This window comes from Eurypyga helias, unplaced genomic scaffold (assembly GCF_000690775.1).
Source record: "Eurypyga helias isolate BGI_N326 unplaced genomic scaffold, ASM69077v1 scaffold1077, whole genome shotgun sequence".
NCBI lineage: Eukaryota > Metazoa > Chordata > Aves > Eurypygiformes > Eurypygidae > Eurypyga > Eurypyga helias.
In genome coordinates, this window is record NW_010260861.1 from 41,675 (window position 1) to 63,571 (window position 21,897).

At 39.4% G+C, this 21,897-nt stretch overlaps 1 protein-coding gene across 1 annotated transcript in view; it reads right to left on the reverse strand.

Annotated features, from left to right (window-relative positions):
- Positions 1-14,540, reverse strand: part of DCLK1 (doublecortin-like kinase 1) — a gene marked incomplete at its 3' end in the record, with an annotated part of 54,323 nt that extends 39,783 nt beyond the window's left edge. Inside the window, exons 1-2 of the mRNA XM_010155157.1 lie at positions 14,399-14,540; positions 13,389-13,483 (exon numbers count right to left, since the gene is read on the reverse strand). Coding sequence (XP_010153459.1) covers positions 13,389-13,483; positions 14,399-14,417 — 114 coding nt within the window. The remainder of the gene's footprint in view (positions 1-13,388; positions 13,484-14,398) is intronic.
- Positions 14,541-21,897: the final 7,357 nt, after the last annotated feature.

Sequence of the window (21,897 nt, forward strand, 5' to 3'; positions counted from 1 at the left end):
TATCAGCAGTTATGAGAAGAAACAAGTATGAGCAGGAAGTTTGTTAATGCAATTCAGATTCCTGAATCTTAAACCCCAAACACCGCATTATATTTTCCAAACCTCTCAAAACCTTTATTAGCGCATATGGAGTCTACAGAGTCTCTCAACAATAGATTCCTTTGTACTTTCCTAGCATGAGGAAGCATCTGGATGAAATGTGAGTAACAGAAATGCACACAGGTGTAACGCTAAGTTTGGAGCTCACGCAGAGTTCTGCTCTTTTAGATACGGGCTTAATGAAGCGAAGATTAAAATTAGTAAACAAAGCGTAAGTTCAGGAAGGAGGCTCAGGATAAGGGAAATACTCATGTCTTTAAATGATTCCTCCTAAGTTTTTCCCTGTTCTGAAGACTTCTATGGAATTTAAAAAAACATAGAAAAAAAGCTATGCGTGTCAGTAATATGTGTATGATAAATTTCAACTCAGCGAGGATAAATAGGATTAAACCCAAAACTAAACAGTCAAGCAACCACGCTCACCTCTTTTGGAGCCCATACTAGTGTTCAGTCTGTATAAATAACCTCTGCAAGGTAGCCGTCACGAATTCCTGACAGCCAATTTCTTAGCCTAAAGATCAACACGGTTAATGGTAACATAAAGACAACAGTCTAGTGCAAGTATTAGCTTTGAAGGACTTTGAAGGGTTCAACAAATTCCTGTAATATGTAACAGTGTTAAGCAAGAAATAAATGAGTCAATACAACAGAACGGTACATCTCCAGAGAACAAAAGGTAAAGCAGAGGGCAGCTGGTTTAAAACAGTAAAATAATGTATTTCGATGAACCTTTTAGAAGACAAACTCAGCTTTTTATTATTCAATTTAGAGAGAAGCAAACGGAAACTCCCTCTCCCAACTCTGTCCAACATAAAATGGTTTTGATTTTCTTTTGCTTAATCTCCTACATTTTTTTGGCCCAGCTAGCTGAGGCAGGAAAAAACTTTTCATGTAAACAGTAGAGAGCTGGCAAAAAATTACTTTGTGGAGAAACATCAAATTTGCAATCTTCATGCTGAAAGAATAGAAGCCAATGGAATTAAATTTATAGAAAGAGAAATGATGTAATTGTTTTCAAATTCGGACACTGCACTAAATTGACACATAAGATCCAAATTTATTTATCAACTGCTTCATCTGGAAAGGAACAATAAAAAAAAGTATGCAGACCTGCTACTTATCCCCAGTTCTACAACCTGCCTTGTCTTGTTAGACACTTGACTTAAGAGAGGCCTTACACAGGGAAATGATTTATTTTGTTCATTTATGCAATTCAGGATTTACACAGCTTGGAGAAGAGATAAGTTCAAACGACACAAGCAATCACCCGGCGTGTGTCATTCAGGAACTTGTGCTGGTTTTCTTCTTTGAGGGATGGTGGGACAAATGGGAGAGTTTGGAAGGAGATGGAGCTGGCAGACTGAAGTTAAACTTTCAAGCTGAAGTACTTTGTTTTATTAGGATCTTCTTATGAAGCTGCAGCACTGGCTGCTTACACACTCATCTGATTTGTGTAACAAGGCAATTCGGAAAGACCAACATAAGATTCCTATATGGTGTTTAACAGCAAACTTCAATCTAAGCTCTGCTAGCTCCTAACAGCTGCTTCCAGTGCTGAGCCATAATTCAGACTGTAGGCTAACTCAACCTTTGGCATTCTCCAAAAAAGATTGATGCTCTAAAAAGAAAAAAGTATCAGATTCATGGTATCGGAAGTCGACCTGTCATTACTGTATCCATATTGCAGTTAACATAAAAAGCTACAGGTGCAGTGATGCAACATGAAAGTTTCCTTTTTCCTCCTCTGAAGTTATACATTGATAAAATTTTCCACTCAACTAAGAATAAAAATTGAAAGGCCATCAAAGGAGGTTCTTATTTCTTCCACCTAATTAAGGGAACAGCACAATCACCACTTTTATTTTTAATCTAGTTGAGGTATATATTAAATGCTCTCCTGGTGTTTTTAACTGTTACTTGGTAGAGACCGAAAACTCAATTATTTTGTTTCTACTCTTGCTCGTTTGTATAACAGTTTCCTTTCTATGTCTGTACACCTTTTTAGGCTGACCTATTTACTAGTAACCAAAAGGGTTTCAAAGCCAGAATTTTTACCATGCCCACAGATGCCTCTATTTGAGCATCCAAACATCAGCTGAAGCATCAGAGTGGCAGATGACGTCAGAAATTGTAACGCCCCTCTTCCCCTGCCCCCACCAAACAAAGAATAAAACTAGAATATAGAGATGAACTTTTTAAAGACTGCAAAGACACATCAAGAAAACAAGGTACTTATTTGAAAACAATGTGGGTATGTTTCAGTACCCTTAGGTTTTTACAGGCATATTTCCTTAATATTTGTATTAAGAGAGGTCTGTTCTAGCTGAGCTGTGAGCTGCTACTTTGCTTTGCATAGTCTACTGATTTCCCACTTCAAATCTATCCCGTTGGGTGCATACAAACTTACCCATCAGCAATTCAAAGCAGGTATATTTACTGTCTCCAAAAGACCCGTTGGAAACCAAATTCTTCCTTGAAAGATCTTTTACATCTACACACCAGAGCTCAGAGTTTATTATTTAAAAAGGCACTGAATGCTTCTGCTATTTAAAGGAACCCGTATTAAGATGCATGAATCCCACATGCTTAAGTGAAGTGTTAAATGGACAATGCTGATTCAAAATGAAGAAGCAGTATCAACTCTAACTTTTTTTTAAAGCCTGTTAATCACATTTCCAAAATAAATACACTGAACAGTGCGTACTTTTTAAATATATTTATTACATCGCTTACAGTATTCTACAGTAATGTTAAATCTAGAGAAACAACAAATTGCAACCAGGATGACATGGTCAAATATGAAACACAAGTACAACACAGTATGATGAAACAATGGCACAAAAATGAAGGTGATTTTCTTCAGCTGATTATATGAAATAAAACATTCATCGGCATGTATTTTTTGCAAGTTTTACATTTTTTGTTGATAAGTCAACAGCTTTCTTTTTGGTTTCCTGCATCACATTAATACAAAAATGGTATATTTTAAAAAGCAAATATCCAAGCACTTTTCTTTAAAAAAAATAACTGTATGCATAACTTTGTAAAATCTTAAAACTTATGTTGTAAATGTGCCAATATTTACAATATCATAGTGCAACTAACAAAATGAAGAGGCCTTAGCACAAACACCGTTAGCTCCTCTTTCACTAGAGTCCAAATTCCAAAACACTGTATGGCAGGGCAAACCACAAACTATTTACCTCATATAACATCAGACAACGAGTACACGCGGAATACAGCACAGCTTTTGTAATACTTCACTGCTGAGGGTTAAGTCAAGCAAATTTGAATATAGCCAACATGCGCAAATACAGACACTAAGAGGCATACGAATACGTACGCGTGCACCGCGTGTGCTTTTAACCCCTCGCTAACGTGTGCGTACACAACACATGTATCTACATACCCACTGCCTTCCGCGGGGAGTCGGGGCGCTAAGCCAGTCCCAAAGGCCAGGTTGAAGGTGAAAGAGGCGAACTGAGCCAGCCAAAAGGTGTCGCGGCAGCAAACACAGCCCAGAAGCGCCTCTGCTCTGCTCGGCAAGCACTGCTTTCTGAACGGAGGGCTTTGCTGGGGGGCAGCACCCCCATTGCCAAAGAGTGTGACAACCACTTGCCTACACCGCTCTGCACGTAAAGCTACTGCTGGTGGTGTGACAGAAGGTTATTTTTCTATTGATCACTCACAGTTGCAAGTTCTCACCCCATCACTAGCAGATAAACTGAAAGTGAAGATTAAATAAAGAGTAATCGTGTATCCGGTTGTATACCATGAACTGGATACAAGCAAAAGCACGGGCAACATTAGTCTAAGTATTCACCAAGTGACGAGGTAATTTAGCACCACAGAGATTTTGTTTGTTCATTTCTCTACTATTTTTGACGAAACAGCAAACTTGGGTTGGTCAGATGTTCTTTTCTGTGTCCCTCAACTCATTTTAACATTCGAAGTTGGAGGACGTTTTTTGTAACATTCTGCACTGTATAAAGTTCACATCGCAGTGTGAAGTATGGAACTGTAAAAGCAAGCACTGTTACTTATTTCAATCTCAACCCAGGCGTTCCTCAAGGCTGCTTTAAGATTGTGTATTCTTTCTTATTGTATACATTTATATCCACAATAGTAATGCCCCAAAATATTCATTTTACAGCCATATAATGCCCTGTGAAAATGATTTAAAGAGAAAAATAACTAAATGTAATGTGCTGTTGCTCAATTATCTTACAAACTGAAGAGTGATTTTCACATTGTCTAAGGAATGTTATAAAGATTTTACTGATTTCAACAAAAGAACCTCTAATATTGCATGACTTAATACACTGCAGAACAGTGCAGTTCAAGAGGAGACACACGTCTGAATAATAATAATTATGTCATAATAATACCGTTCCAAATTGACGATTAATGCTGTGTCTGTATATGTATATTTGTACATAAGGTCCTATCCTTCCCCACCTTGGAGTCAATCGTGGTTTTGCCACTGACTTAAACCTGAGCAGAACTTAGCCCTTGTCTGTACATGAGACCTCTTAAAATTGTACAGGCTTCCTCGGGGGAGCTGCTCAGCAAGCACAGGTTGGTGCAGCTCCACGGACTTTAACAGAGCTGTAGCGAATCCCACCGAGATGAACAACCTCCCATTAATACATTTTCCCCACATATTTGTTTGAAGTGACAAACGTGGCGTAAGTGTGCAGGGGTTTCAAAGCCATTAAACTATGTGTGTGCCTGTGTATAAATATAAACATACACGTTCTGTGCTTCACATGTGAACTGTTTGTTGCATCAAAGAAGAAAAGAGATTAAAAAATAACCCAGAAAGTTGCAGAAAGCATTAGGGAAATAATCACAAGTATTCATAAAGCTCAAAGGGAAGCAAAGCATTCACAATCTATACAAGACTCTTTAGCTACATCATAATCACCTTAGAGTAGGCACAAATAATGCAGCGTACAGAGAACTATAAGAGGTTCAAACACTACAAAGTTGCTTAAGCTATTCCGTTATTTAATGAAATCGACGGAATCTTGGGACAAACTAAAACCTGGGCTGTTACAAGCAGCACTACAGCGTCGAGAAACACAATTTCAGTTTCACCCATAAACTGAAACCTTCTGGTCTTGCTCAAAAGAAACATTTCATTTCTGCTGATGTATAATGGGAATTACATTCCACACAAAAGGGATCTCGATGTCTATAAACAGTGTACCTTTTCAATCTCTAAGGGACCTTCATTCCTTAAATGAAATATTAATGATACATATTGCCCCTGAATAGCCCCTTAATACAAGTCATATGCTGAAATGATTAAATGTTATGGACTAACATATTCTTTGAAACAGTCTTGATGGAAAACTCGCTATGATAACAATTACTGATAGAAGGTCCATTTTTCTTTTCCACAGCTAAGCAAAGCCGTGGGATTCAGGTTTGCTGGCAATCTGTGCTCCCTGCGCAAAACAAACATTCTTAATGAACTGCCTTAAGCAGCAGTAGCCTGTATGGGAGAGGGGAGGAAAAATGAAAATCCCTGGAATTTATTTTCTTTACAGAAAAAAGCGATTTTCCAAACGTCAGTAAGTATTTTGTTCATTCTGGTGGAGTTGTCTGAATTTTTGGAAACTGATCCCAGTGCACCTTTACATAATACGCATTTCTTGGGATTAAGTAATACATTTTACAAAGACATTCCCTCAGAACAGGCAATAATGCAAGTCACTTCACAGCTGCGCACTTTTTCAGTAGAACAGGACACCCTTAGGATCGGGGTGTAGTGGGGGACTGATCCTATGGCCTGGAACAGTTTTAGATCTGAAGTCTGAAGCAGGAGTGGCAAAACATGCATTTCAAAATGGAATGACTTAACTGCTTCAGCAAACCTGCCAGATCAATGCCTTTCTCTCCAGGTGATACTGGAACCCAGTATTGAAAACAGAGAAGGTAAGCTTTGTATTCTGCTGCCCTTTCAATTCTTTTTGCAAATATCCTCCATAAAGAAAATTAGATTGATACAGTGAAGCCATAACATCACATATCAACATTTCCCAGCTGCTGAATTTTATTATGGACAAATCAGTGTAAAGGAATTATTTTAAAATTGAGTTTAAAAGTTGGCTTGTGGCAGCTAAACATTTTCTGCTATGAAGTAAATTTTCCTGAATTTAAAATATATTAAATCATCACTAACTAGCTCAAAAATATAATCTCTATAGATTTTTGCTGAGGATCAGAATCACACTGATTGCTAATTCAAAAATCATTAGTATTTGACATACTGAAAGGAAAAGTGTAAGACAATAAAAATGTGCAATCACTATACTATGGGCTTAAGTACGACAGATAAATTTTAAATCAATATAAAACATACTATTTGTATGCAACATACTATTTGAAATATTGCTATTATGTAAATTAGACTAAGATTATCGCAATAAAGCAGCAGAAAACAAATTAAATTAGTAGGTATTTGTTAAGCAGCTGGTTATAATGCGTGACCTACTTTAACACTAAAGGAGTTTTGCATATTCATGCTGTGAAAAATGACCACCTCTAGAAATTACGAAAACAGAGAAATTAGGTCAATAGGAGGATGATTTACAGTACCAGCATTTCTGCAGGCTTTCATTTTAAAATGCATTAAAATGTCTTATTACAGCAAATAATAATAATAATAATAAATGCTCAACAACTTAACGTAAGTGAAAATAATCACTAGTTTCTGAGGCAAAATGTGTTTTTTCCAAAAGGTGTCATCATATGTGTGTCAGATGCTGCTGCTAGCCAGCAGGCCCCCATGTGTCCTGGCTGTCCATATTTACTTGCGACACACGGGTGATGAGTATTAACGGCTCTTGCCAGGTAAAACATTCATGTTGCCTGTGAACACCCTTCTGGTTACAGTCATAAAACGGCAATGCAGTGAGGAGAACCTGAGTGCAGCTTTGAAACCATTTCCTTTTTGTCCTGCGACCACGCGGGATTTCTTCATTTTCTTTTTGTTTAGATAAAAGGCTAAACTTAGCGTGTTTCAAATGTGCGTGTCAGGATCCGACAGCGTGGTACGAGCAGTTTAATATGGCAAGGGTTTTCTTTTCTGCATTTTACCTATTCGTTGGTAAAAGCAAAGCATTCATTAACTGTTCATACCAAAAGGAATAAAGATACCTGTGTTAAAAACAGAACATATAATCAGTACCTTAGATGACAAAAAGACTGCTATTCATAAATGTGCCCACTATGGATTTGTGCGTTATATTCACCTTATCCAATCTCCGTTCCTTAAAGTGTGCACAATGCTGTTTTGTATTTGATGGACATATTCAATGGCTCATTCATGACAAATTTGTGCATTAAAATGCAGTGGTAAAGCCAAAAATATCCTCCTCCACAAGAATTAATTTGGCCCCATGTTTTTAATACTAAATATGCAAAACTCTTTTGTGCGATTCATTATTACTGTAAATTAGCAGCTATTCTCTTTAAAAATGTTAAACCTTCACCAAATCACAAACCATAAACATTGTTCCATTTTCTCTTTTACACTGAGTCTCCTACTGAATCCATATCATCCGAAGAGAGTGGGCGATACAGGTCCTGCAAGATGAAGTGCAGTATAGATTTGTTTATTGTGTCTGATTTGTTGCACTGCAACTGTCTTATATTCTTTGTGTTACTGTGGACCAGAAGATAGTGCTTCACATAAAACACACAGATGCTATATAATCAGATTTTTGCCTTGATGTCATGTAATTATTTTTTAATCAACAAATAGATGGTTAGAAAAGAAAACTGAAGTTTCAACGTACAACATATTCTAAGAGGCAATTATTTTTGTCTTTGACTCTTTCCTATTAAACGCTACTAAAACAGTGTTTGTCTGTTCTGAGAGTCTCCTAGTTGTTTGGAAACTTGGCAATCTGAATTTAAGCTGAAAGGGAACTTATTTCCCTTTTTTGCTGTTTTGCAAACAGCAGTAGGAAAGTAAGTGCTTACCTTACATAAGGTAATCAAACCTTGCCACCCACTGGTGATACAGCATGGATCCAGCCACATCTGAGCCCCAGAATGCTGAACACTGCCGTTACCTATATTGCGCTGACAATGGTATCTCTCTTCCACAGTTTGTCTGTGGCTGTGTGTATGTGTAAAAAGACAGCATGTAAAATCACTGGCTCTTGCTGATGGTAGCCAAGCAACCAGCTCATGACAGCAGAGGGAGAGTCTGAGTGTACGGATCTACTTCGGTTTTTCAACTCCCACTCCGAGCATCCTCTGACGGGATCAGCTAATCCTCAAATGCCAGAGGTGTTAGGGTACGGTACATCACCCTACCCAACCTACACAGCACAGCGATCATCGCCAAGGTACACAGCTGCGCTGAATGAAAGAGGAAGCTCGGCGAGGAGAAGCAGAAGAGGACAGAGTACTCTCTTTTTAAGGTGAATGAAGCACAGCGGATGGTTGAGAGAGGCAGGGAGTGGGCAAGGTGCCCAGCACACCTCACCGGCAAGCTCTGACACCTTTAAGCTGCTTCTGGGGATCCTTTAAGTATAAAACATACTTATGAAATAAAAAACTGCTACAAGACAAAATACAGAAACACATGAGAATGGAAAGGCTGATGGAGCAAGAGGGGGATTTAGTCCCTTAAAGAGTGTTTTTTACTCCCTAGAAGGCTTATTCGGCGTGTATTTTGCCAATGGGCACATGTACACACGGTAGCAGACATGTCACAAGGACAGACTGAAAATCAGATCTTAGATACATTTCTATTTTGTTGTGAACAATCTAGACAAAAGAAGCATTTTAAACAGACAAGATCAACTCATTTTAAATATCAACTAGTTGCTTAATTACTAACATTTATTTTGAACATATAGAGTGTTGGAATTTCTCCTATGTAGTACAGAAAAAAAATCTTTGATTTGACTGTGAGGGTAACACACCAAACTTTAGAATGTGCCAGGTGACTGCTCACTTCTCTGAACAGAAAAAACAAAAAAGTGTTCAGAACTTACAAAGAAGATACTTATGACAAATGATTTTTAGTATTTGGGGAGAATTTTTGTGGTTATTTCTGTAACTCTATGGTTTTTTGAAAGTAAAATCATGCATAAGATTTCAGGATCATATTCTAGGCCCTTTCATATACTTTTAAATACTTGAAACTTTTAAAAGTTTTTCTTTTTGCAAGAATTTTCCTTGCCTATAATTAGCAAAAGAGGCTTATTTCTGAAAAATATGAGAAGAATCTATTAATTACTTTGCATAGATTAATAAAAAGACAAAACTTGCTGAATGAATGAGACATCTTGGCCACATACAACTCAAAAAATCCTGATACACATAGAATTCAACGTCTTTGTCCGATTAGTCAAGAGGTACCTTAAATCTAATTTTTCTATTATTTTATAGGTTATAGTCTCTAGGGAAGTAGAAAAAAATTTAAAATAATGGCAAGCAATGAAAAATCAGGTATAACGTATACAGTATTTCCACCCTAACTGAAGCAATTACTCTGATTACCAGAGAGTGGAAAAACAAGGTCATGAACTATTATAAAGGATAGTTAAGTAAACTGTGGGGGTTGCTATTACATATATTTGTTATAATTGTGATGTCACCTTTTCTGAGTCTGCATCATGAACCGTACTCTGTTGTGGTAGGAAGTATATGCATGTGAAACACAGTAACTGCCTACTTCAACTACTATAAACCTGAATTTCATATGTTTTCATCCTCTCTGGAAATACACAATTAAGTACATAACAATTTAAAAACACGAATCTTAATTTCCTATTTAAGAATAAACATAAAGAAAGAATTAAACTATGAGAAATCATAACTATAGTACACAAGCTGCAAGTTTAAACACTCAAAAGCTGAAGAAAACATAAAAGTCCAAACAATTCCTAGTTCACTTTCAAGTCCTTATATTACACCCATGAAATTAATCTCTCAAAACTGACTTTCCTCAAAAACAAACTGGATTTTGCTCAAGATTATTAATATGTAACTTTCACTGATTTCTGATTTTCTGGATACAACTCAGTCACGTACATATGGAAGTGAGAAAGGATGAAACTTTATTTTTTTATGTTCTGGCTTTTGAGGGCAGAAAATTTTATCTGTAGGGTTACAAGAGTGCTGTTTTCAAGCATCACAACAGTGTTCTTGGCTTTATTTACATGAATAGAAAGCCTTCCATCAAAGGCCAGAATTTATTTCTTTTAAAGGTGAATGATGGAATGTCTGTAAGTAAGAAGATTGATCTATGCCTATTTTAATCTGCCTAATGTACACCACAATTAGAATGAGTACTTTCGACCATCTCTACTATTTTTACAGGTCTTTAGTATTCACAGGGAGAAATGTCTGTGGAAGTAATTGCCTCTGAATTCAAAAGCATTACTTCCTCTCACCTGTATTTCCCAGGAAAAACACTGGCAGCTTGCCCAGGCCCCTAACCATTTTGATGGACCAAGCCTACACCTCCCTCACAGTACACGGATGGGGATGCTCAAGAGCTGATTGATTAGTTCCATCAAGGAGAATCAGGCTATGACAGAGTCAACATTCCCTGTCATCTTCCAGACCCAGTACATTCCACGTACCTGATGGCATGAGAGATCAGGCACTCCCCTAACTCTAACCACAAGGTGAGAGGGGCAGAGAAAAAATGAATTACAGAGCTGAGCTGGCATTTCCAGGACCCAGCATCTTATTTCAGTTCTACAGCAGCAGCTCCCTTACACTCCACATAAAGAGAGAAACCAAGCCACCCCCTTAAACCCCTGACCATGGCTCTAGCAGGCAACACTCTTCTTTTGGGGCAGGAATACCTCACCTCCCAACAGTGGGGACAAGGGGGACACTGAAATGGGTCTCCTCTTCTCTGTTTTAAGTCTATCACATGATACCAACACTTCAACAACCTCCTAGGGAATAAACCTCCTCCTGCAGCTGGCTTGTCAGCCCTGCAGCTGAAGCTGTTGAAGACAAAGCAAAATGCTTTGAGTGCAGATTTAGTTTATGACAATATGGTACACAAAATAACCTGTCATCTGAATAAAATTTAAATGACAACACACCAAAGATGGCATTAAACCAAAACAGAACACCATTTATACTGCTAACAAGAAAATTAAGCTTAGTAAGCACTGTTTAATGGCTGTTCATGGAACTAATTTAGTTATGACCTTTAATGACACAATCCTATGTTTTTACACTGAGCTTCTAACTCATTCACAAGTTAAACATGAAAGGAGGTGAAATAAATTCTCAGAGCAAGTGTAAAGTTTCCATCCCTGAACTTCTGAGCAGTTGATTCTGTAACCTAAATAATATTATTGCAATGCATTTTTACATGATTGCAATCTATTTTTACATGAATGTATTCCATGTTTCACCAGGTAAAAAAAAATATGCCTAAAGTGAAGCCAGACAAGCATGAAAGCTCCCCTACCAAGGTCAAAGGGACTGGATATGAATATCCAAGAAGAGAATTTAACTCTCTAACAGTGTCTTATCTCTCCTGTAGTTTACTTCAATATTTATTTTCTGTACGGCTAGCAGTGTGATTATATTACCACTACACAACCCTCGGCATCCATAGTACTGCCACTTGGTGATCCTGTTACACTCCTACATAGGGAACCTGGATAAGAAGCAGCCCATTCACTCTCCTCTTCACATTTGAAAGTGAGAAACCTGGTGGACAAACCCCCTTTGTGCCTAATGGTGCTGACCACATGGTTCCCACTCACCCGTCCACAAGCATTAACAGAAAAACATTTCTTCACTGTGGGGAGAGAAGCATCATTGGTGGGGAAGGAAGTTTAGGAAAGTTACCAATGAAGAGAGCCAGCCCTAGAGCAAATGAATGTCCACTGTATACTGGTATCATCCATCTAAACAGACACACTTGCATCACCAATGCATAATTCATTTGGAAGGCTCTTTCTTCCCTCTTCTGTGACTTATTAATGACTCATTAGTAAGCTTTGAGACCAAGAGCAAACAGGTGTGGAAGACATGACATTCAAGAAGGTTTAAGTACCAGCTTACCCAACTGAAACTTGTATCTTTACTCTCTGTGTACCAGATGATGATAACCATGACACTACCCCAAGGCTTCAAGCCGCTGCTCACCGCCTATCTCTATACTGCAAGATCACAGTCGGCTCTGTATCTATAAACAAGTCACAGCAGAAACCCATGGCTGTAGCCCACCCTGAGGTAAGACCCGGGCATGCCCAACGCCACAGCTCCCTGGTATTCACCAGTCGTGAAGAAGGGTACACAGGACAGGAGTTGTGCCATGCTACAGCTAGTCCTGATCAGGATATCTGGGGAATCAGGTCTGCACCAGCCCCTCAAGTCAAGCACTGCCAATTTTGTGCATAATCCCCTGACTTTCAGAGACACAAATTATGTCTTTATTTAAAAACTGAAAAGGCAGAAAAAGCATGTGTTCAAACTGTGTTTATAAACAAGTCTGAGATACAGAGTACTGCCTTAGGGAAGCTTTCATTGAGAACTGATCACAGTTTAGAAAATAGCAGAAGAGAAGATACATAGACATCTGTGCCATTGCTCTTCAGCAGATACAATTAATTAAATCAGCATGTGGAGCCCTTTGGGTTGAAAAAGCGATATTTTGTCAGAGGGTTACAGCAGTAACATGGGTACTACCTTAATTCTGGATGCTCAGGTACCCTGCGGATTCCTCTATATGGGATACCTAGTGAGAACCTGCTAACAACTCTGGTCCGGCAAAGTGACTGACAAGTCTCATGCTGCCTTCGTACTGATAGTACCTTCACTGCACAAGGCTATGACATCACAGCTAATCCACAGCTAAATTCCACAGCAAATTCTTTCACCTTACTTCAAAATCAAAGCTGTTTGTAAGTTTTACAAGTGATAGTGCCCATGGCAAATTAAGAATAAAAAAAACGCCTTTGGCAACGTGAACATTTTCTTCCAGTTGTGAAATGATTGGAAAAAAGAAACTAAAGAAAACAAGAAAGTTTGGTAAGAAAGAAGAAAGATACCTCTGCTCTTCTCCTCAAGGATAAACCAGTTCCCAGCATACTTAGCATTTGGACAGACACAGAACAGTTGGATTCCACTTCAGAGTTGTACAAACACAACAAGGACTGTCGCTAGGCTCTTGCACCCTACGACTCTACACACAAGGAATCAGTGGGGAGAAGGCTACTGGATAATGGCTATGCCAGATTCTCCCCAGCCATGCTCAGAAATCAGTTTCCTTATTTCCTTACCCTCTGTTTCCGTAGGCTTCCTGGGCTGGTGGGAGATGGGCTTGGAGACTTCCCAGAGCGGGGAGTAGAAAGCTGGCTACCAGGGGTTCCATTCACTAAAAGGACAGTAAATAGAAAAAATAAATACAAGGCATTATTAAAAGCAAAGATATAGTTAAATCAGCGTATTTCTTGTTATTCTTTGTTGGCAGATTAATTTGCTTTCGTTTAATGTTTTAAACATTAAATAAGGTAATTCACAAAAGAACTGTTTCCTCAGAGTTTTGGCTCCCGAAGCCAATTTTTATACAGAATGCAAGCGAACAACAAACAAACCTGAAGAGTCTATTTAGTCAATGGCAGAGAACACGATCTTGTTTTCTTAAACTATTGTTCCTGCACTTGAAAGTGATGGGGAGCAGGGCGCTTTGTTAACCTTAACAGACACTTGCTATACGTAAACATTTCCTTTCCATTTAGTTATGGCTCGAAGTGCTACCCACCAAAAATAAAAAGCAGTATTGCTTGCAAGAACAAATCAGCTGCTGCTGTTCTTCACTCATTCCTTTGAAGAGATTTTTGCAACACTATCTGACCCAAACATCACCTCAGACTTAACCCAGAAAGGCTTTCTAGAGGCAAATAAATTGGACGTAACACCTCAAGTCTGACTTAGAGCGAAGCAACACTTTCTCAAATAAATAAGCTCCTTCATGTATGTCAGTGCCTATCATTGTAGGAGCATTTTTTGCATGCATGTGACAGTATCCATTAGATTAACAAAGCAATACCACCAGAGGACAGAATTCTACTACAAAGTAATTACACGAGAGGCTATCAAAATGTTCACGCTGAAGCACTACAAAGCGTGTATCACATACATATATGTAAATATTCTTTAACGAGCAACTGTTAATTCACAGTCCACGTTTGTCAGCACCAGGCAAAAAAGAAGCGACAATCAGATTCCCAGATTCTGAATCTTAAGAGAATATTTACACAGTAGGATATCAACAAGGCATTTGACTTACCTTCTATGAGTTCTAACATGGACAGAATCTTACTGTTTAAAGCCTATAATAGCAAGCGGCAGAATTCCTGCTCTGTGCTAAGCCAAGCTGTAGCCAAACTGAGAAGCAATGGGATTAGTTAAGGATAGCTGGGGCTGCTCACAGAGTGAGCTGAATGTGATGCAGGATTCATAAGCAGAAGCCTTTTCTGCGTAAGGCTGACGTCTTCAGAGCAGCAGTGGGAGGTGCAGGTGCTGTCTTAGGGCTACATCAAAGGTGTCAATTAAGCATAATGCTGCTGCTTCACAACGCTGAGCCACCGCAACCCCCACTTGCTTTCCATGGAGCCCCGAAAGCCTAAGCAATTTTATATGCTGTGCACTGAATCATAATGAGGTGCCTTTGGGGGCAATATACCAAATGAGTCATCCGAAAATCAAAATGACAATAACTCTTGTAAAACCTTGGCTGACTGGCAATCCAGCAAATGCTAATTCCTTTGGATAATACAGTAGGCATTTTTAATAGATTTTTCTTACTTTTTACATAATACATTGTTCTCACTGGCTAATACTGGGCCCGCATATTACAAGGAAGAAACATATATACCCACCCCACCACTTATATCAATAAAACACATTATTCTGCGAGATAAATAATGATCACTTCATAGTGCTTAGGTGCTGTGAGTGATCAGATCTCAACATCACTTTGTGTACGGCATTGTTTAAGGTAATAGTGCAACATGTTTGTATAACCATAACACTAATTGCATTTAAACAGACTGCTCTTCTAAAAAAAAGAAAAAAAAACAAACCAAACCAAACCATTCCACTCATCTAGGCTTCAAATTCTCTTTGTAGAGAGGACAACGATTTGCCCATATCAGCACTGATTCAACTATGTACTAAGTGTGTTTGGCACAGCACATGCTTATAGACACATTCACTGAAGTTCATTTGGTATTCAGCAGAAACTCTCCATAGGTCTGGCCAATAATGACTAAAATCAAATTTATTATCAATCCTTCTGAAAACATTTAGAAAAAGGGCAACATGAGGACATGAAAAATGAGATTTTTGGAATGTCAAACTCCTAAAGTTTTAAAGGGCTTCTTATACACAAATATGATGTTATTTAGAAACTAATACTAAACTACGGCTACTCACATGGAGCTAGTCTTCAAGACTGCTCAGTGACAAGTCTAGTGCTCTGCCTTCTCTCGAAACCAAGAAGATATTCTTAGGTCTTAATATTATGACAATATTTAAGATAACAGATACACTTTATAAACCTTGTAGCACTAGGCACCAAATCCTGTTCATTATAGATTGACTCCTTCCCCATAACTTTCAACAATAATTTTTCTTAGAATTACTGTTGCAATTATTCTGTCCTGAAGACAAAGACTTGATGCTACCCAGTGGAACCAAACAGATGCAATGGTGTATTTGACTCTTGATGTATTTCCCACATGTACCATGTTGATGAGTTTCTATTTGAGATGAAACAACGAAGTAGTATAAACCCTAAAACTTACTCACTTGCCACCACCAGAGTATCCACAGCATTTTAGATAAGCTCCAATGCTCTTTCCAACAGTACTTTTTAAAAAGGAAAATTACCCTATTTGTGCTTGTGTTGGCTGTCTGTAATATGTGAAATCAAGAGCACAATTAAAGGATCAAGACCCTCAGGAGATTTAAGTGGAGTTTGCTCACCTCCTTACCCACAGACAAAACACAAAGGCGCTAAGTACCTGAAACAGTTATCAGGATTTTTGTAATCATAAAAAGACTCCCATGAAGAGCTATTTAGGAAAGTCTAAAGATGACAGTTAGCACTGGGGATGAGATTCCTTTTACCAGTCTTTAGGTACCTACTGTGTAGGCTTCTACACCTGAAGTAGTTTTCTAGGCTTTATTTTAACCATGTTGCTGTTGTATCATTCCCAAGCAAACATCTAAACCAGAGCTGATGAACAATGTAATAGGAGCATCCACGGCAGACTTATAAAGTTAGGAAAGATGAATCCAAACCCACACAACTAGAGGTTTAGGATATGCTGGAGATGAGGCAGAAACATCAAAATTCTCCTTACTTGCCAATTTTGGTGGATTTTATTACAAGTGCATAACTCCATTAATAAAATCTGATGACTGAAGACTATACAGAGTCTAAATGAGAGTCAACCTGAACAGGGGCTTGGGTGACATGAGTTTTATTCCCAGCACTCCTTACACATCTACACAACATCAGACAAGTCATGACAATTTTACCACTTGTCTACTTGGGCTTTAAGTTCTGGCAGAATGAACTGTCTGTGAACAACATGTCAGTCTTCTGGATGCTCCGCACACCTGGAGATACACATTACTATTTCTACTGATATTATTAATGCAGTGCGTAAGACAGACATCACAACAGGGAAGAAATGGTAATTCCTAATAATTCCCCAGTCCACTTCAGGGGCCCTCCCTTTTTATCATCTGATTTATGGCTTGCTGGTCATGCCACCTCTAAGTCTGGTTCCTTGTAAGTCATTAGGCTGAATTTGCGAACACAGTTGACATGAGGTGCTCTGTAGCAGGAAGAGACTGGACTGATCCTGACCCCCTTCCTGACTTCCACTTAAAAAACCAACACCGTTCTTACATATGCAGCTCATGACCAGATAACATGGCAACAAATAAGTGAATAAAATCTATAATATTTAATAAGCAAGCATTCCTGATAAGTTCAGTAATATAGTTTAACCTGCTCTAAAATCCATTTCTAGGTGGAATGCATTCTGGTTGGAAATTGCATTTCTTTCCAGTATCTGCACTTCATTTCTCACTGACTGATAAAGCACATGTTCCTACAGGGAACCCTGGTGTAGATAACGACATATGAAATTGGTAAATCACTGTTGTAATTAATCATGTTATTGAGTGAAGCAAGAGGTTTCTTGTCACATTTTATGCATAAAATGGCAGGGGTCAGACTTCAGCTTAACGCAGTGATTCCCATCGTCTCATGAAAAAGATTTATCATTCAAAATTTCACAGATGAAATATGTAATAAAAAACTAAAAAAAAATCACAAAATTATTGCCCCTGCTCTGAGAAGATGTATGCATCTGCTTAGTTGTGAGTTCCTTTTCTTACTGTCCTCTCTTGCTGAGGATGCATAGCAGGACAAGAAACTGTCTTTGCATTTGTTTTTTCCAGGACCTGTGGAAACACACCTGTGGCACACACATGAAGGTAGAAAACTCCACAAATAGAATGCTAAAGCTGGATATCATCATCTATTGCGATAAATGAAAAATAGGTTTTCATAAGATGTTTGTAAACTAGTAAAAATGCTGTAAATAAAAAGTATTTTGATAGCATTCCAATAAATATTGGAAGGGATTGGAGGGGATTCTGCCCCTGTACTCTGTTCTTCTGAGACCCCACCTGGAGTGCTGCGTCCAGCTGTGGAGCCCTCAACATCAGAAGGATATAGACTGGTTGGAGTGAGTCCAGAGGAGGCCACGAAGATGCTCAGAGGGCTGGAGCACCTCTCCTATGATTAAAGGCTGCAAGAATTGGGCTTGTTCAGCCTGGAGAAGAGAAGGCTCCAGGGAGACCTCACTGCCGCCTTCCAGTACCTGAAGGCGCTACAAGAAAGCTGGGGGGGACTTTTTGCAAGGGCCTGTAGTGACAGGACAAGGGGTAACGGGCTTAAATTGAAAGTGGGGAGGTTTAGATTAGATATCGGGAAGAAATTCTTCCTGGAGAGGGTGGTGAGGCACTGGCACAGGTTGCCCAGAGAAGCTGTGGATGCCCCATCCCTGGAAGTGTTCAAGGCCAGGCTGGATGAGGCTTGGAGCAACCTGGTCTAGTGGAAAGTGTCCCTGCCCATGGCAGGGGGGTTGGAACTAGATGGTCTTTAAGGTCCCTTCCAACCCAAACCATTCTATGATTGTATCATTCTATGATTCTATATGTTTTGATCAGGCATATTCTTATTAAGAAATAAGAAGTGAGAAAAGCTGAATTGAAGTAATAAGTGATAGTATGAGATGCTGCCAATGCCACTGCACTGTATTAAAAATAGGGTCTTCTATAAAACTGCCTGTTGATGTTAGCATCTTGTACTCTATCAAAAATGTTGAGATGACTCTGTGTTTACAAAAGTGATTTGCCAAACACAGAAGTTGTGTCAAGAGGAAAGAGAAGACTAAGGGAAAGGAACAGTGCAGGTTTTTTCACAGTCACAACTTATTCATGAGTAGGATAGGCAGAACAACGGCATCCTGGCCTGCATCAGGAACAGTGTAGCCAGCAGGACCAGGGCAGTGATTGTCCCCCTGTACTGCGCGCTGGTGAGGCCGCACCTTGAATCCTGTGTTCAGTTCTGGGCCCCTCATTGCAAGAAAAACACTGAGGTCTGGAACGTGTCGAGAGAAGGGAACAGAGCTGGGGAAGGGTCTGGAGCACAAGTCCTGTGAGGAGCGGCTGAGGGAGCTGGGGGTGTTTAGCCTGGAGAAGAGGAGGCTCAGGGCAGACCTTATCGCTCTCTACAGCTACCTGAAAGGAGGTTGTAGCAAGGTGGGTGTTGGTCTCTCCTCCCAAGTGACAAGCGATAGACAGGACAAGAGGAAATGGCCTCAAGTTGCACCATAGAAAGTTGGACATCAGAGAAGTTATCAGACATTGGAACATGTTGCCCAGGGAGGTGGATGAGTCACCGTCCCGCCCCTGGAGGTATTTAAGAGATGATGAGCTGCTTAGGGACATGGTTTAGTGGTGGTATTAGCAGTGTTAGGTTAACAGTTGCACTTTATGATCTTACAGGTATTTTCCAATCTAAAAGGTTCTATGATTCTAAAAAATGATTTACAGAAGACATAACAAGATGTGTAGGTCATATTCAGCAACTGTTAGCTGGAAAATCGTGATGTGAGATCACTACTTGACCTTGTCTCAATTACTCCTGTAGTTTGTCAGCATCCTTTCCTAAATAACATTTTTGTCTCAAGAAGATTATGTGGTTACAAAGTAGTTAGGGAACAAACCATACCTTGCCTTTTTGTTCCTTCTGCTTCCATATTCTACCTGTGTACATCTCATCCTCTTTGTCTTCATTGCAAAGGAGAGAGTTTCTCCAGAGCACCACATAGAATCATAGAATCACTGGGTTGGAAAAGACCTTAGAGATCACCCAGTCCACCTGTATCTGTCTGCCACTAAACCATATCTCTCAGCACCTCATCCACCCGTCTCTTAAACACATCCAGGGATGGTGACTCCACCACCTCCCTGGGCAGCCTGTTCCAGTGGGTGATAACCCTTTCGGTGAAGAACTTCTTCCTTACATCCAATCTAAACCTCCCCTGGCGCAGCTGGAGTCCATTCCCCCTCGTCCGATCATCTGTCATTAGGGAGAAGGGACCAACACCCACTTCTCCACAACCTCCTTTCAGGTAGTTGTAGGCAGTGATCAGGTCTCCTCTCAGCCTCCTCTTCTCAAGGCTAAACAAGCCCAGTTCCCTCAGTCGCTCCTCATAAGACATATTCTCCAGACCCTTCACCAGTTTTGTGGCCCTTCTCTGGACACGCTCCAGGACCTCAATGTCTTTCTTGTAGTGAGGGGCCCAAAACTGAACACATGAAGCATGCACCCTCATTATCATTCCTTGTTAAGAACAAGGCTTTGTACGGTCTACCTTAGCATGCAGTTGGTTGAGAAAAATCCCAAATAACCACCAATGCATTAATTTTAACTGGTGCTAAACTGTCCTTTTTACCTTCATTCTCTGCCACAGTTTACATCAAGAAGTTATGCAGATACAAAAAGAGTATCTCTGCAATTGAAGACAAGACTTAACAGACCCATAAAGAGCTTCTACCCCATCAGCAGACTAGAAATGTCAGCAGGAGGGATTTCCCTCAGGTCAGGTCATTCCCACCCTTGAGCCCCTGTATGTCATTAGTACCTGTGGCAGCCCCAACATGTAACCTAAGCAGTGCAGAGCTCAGCAGGGACTGCAAACCCCACACACGCTCAGTCCATGCTGATCTCCATGGAGTGGCCTCTACGATGGCACTTCTACTTCACCCTGAAGTCAACTGTGTCCACCCCATCAAACACAGGAGTGCTGCAGACACTCAGATATTGCAGACATGCCCAAAATTTCAGAAGACAGGAAAATACAATTCCCCAGAATCCACAAGTATTATTTTTGAGCCTCAGAAGGTGGGTAAGTGCCTCTTGTTTTTTCTCTGCACTTCATCAGAGTACAGCTGATATCTATGATCCTGGAAGCTAATTTCACGTAGTACCTAATCTAGAGAGCATCTATGTGTATGTAAGATTTAATGAAAATCTCTCGTTTGAACCGATTTGCCTAATTGGAAAGACTAGGATTCTCAAATAAGCCTATGCGCATGGAGTACCAACTCTGAGGATGTCTCTTTATTCAGCTTTTTAATCCTTTAAGAGGGTTAAACTATTCACTCTAACTACATGTATTTCTCTTACAAATGCTTAATTTTTCCTACAAGCTATAAAATTATAAAATGTATTTTTTTTAATGATAAGTAGCAAATACAAACACCATAAATAAAAAATTAAAAGGAAGCCAGGATCAAAGTGAAAATAATCTAGAAATCCCTGGGTGTGTAGGATGACGCCATCACTCCCATGGGTTTGTACTCCTGGCTTCAGGAAAGTTTGCTTCAGCATATTTATTACAAAATCTGTCAGCTGAGTGCCTATAACAGTGTGAATAAAACATGTGACCTTGCCAAAGACAATATGATACATCATGTCCCTTCCTTTGGGATACAAAAGACCTTCTTGAGTCAGGTGGTGGAAGAAGGGTTGTTTCTGGACAGCAGCCTAGGGATGAACTATCAGACTGAATGAAAACATATCTTCTTGCAGAGGAACAGATCTACCTCTTTTTTTCCACCTAGCTGAGAAAAGCACAAGCATCTGCTCTAGAGAAGCCTTCAGTAAGATCCAATTTCCATATCCTAAACCACTCTTTTTCTTTAGGGAAGGTCTACAGTTCTGATCAGGCTTTAGTTTGACATGTATCTTTGCCCAGGTGCAGTTTTAAAAAAAACAACACACAACCCTTGGTAATATGACCTACTCTATCCATTCTACACGTACTTTCCCTTTGTATTCGGAATAGATAGTATCGACCCAGTTATTCCTGAAATAGACACTTGTCACACTGAATAACTGAAACTCCTAAATAAATTCTCTTAATACCAAACCTGAATCGCAGTTTCAAATAAGATTTCAAGCACCTTGAATATTTTGGATAATAGTTTGAGGGGTATAGGAGATAGCTCAGAGGGGAGAAGTGAGAAGGAAATAACTTTGAAGGAGGTGCTCAAACTGAAAGAAAAAAAAATAGTTTTGCTGAGAGGAAACCCTGAAAATAAGAGTTGGGATTTCAGAGGCTAAATCAGAGTTCACCCAAATGCAGTATCTTTCCTTAATTTAATGGACCGAGGGTACAATAATTCTAGCCG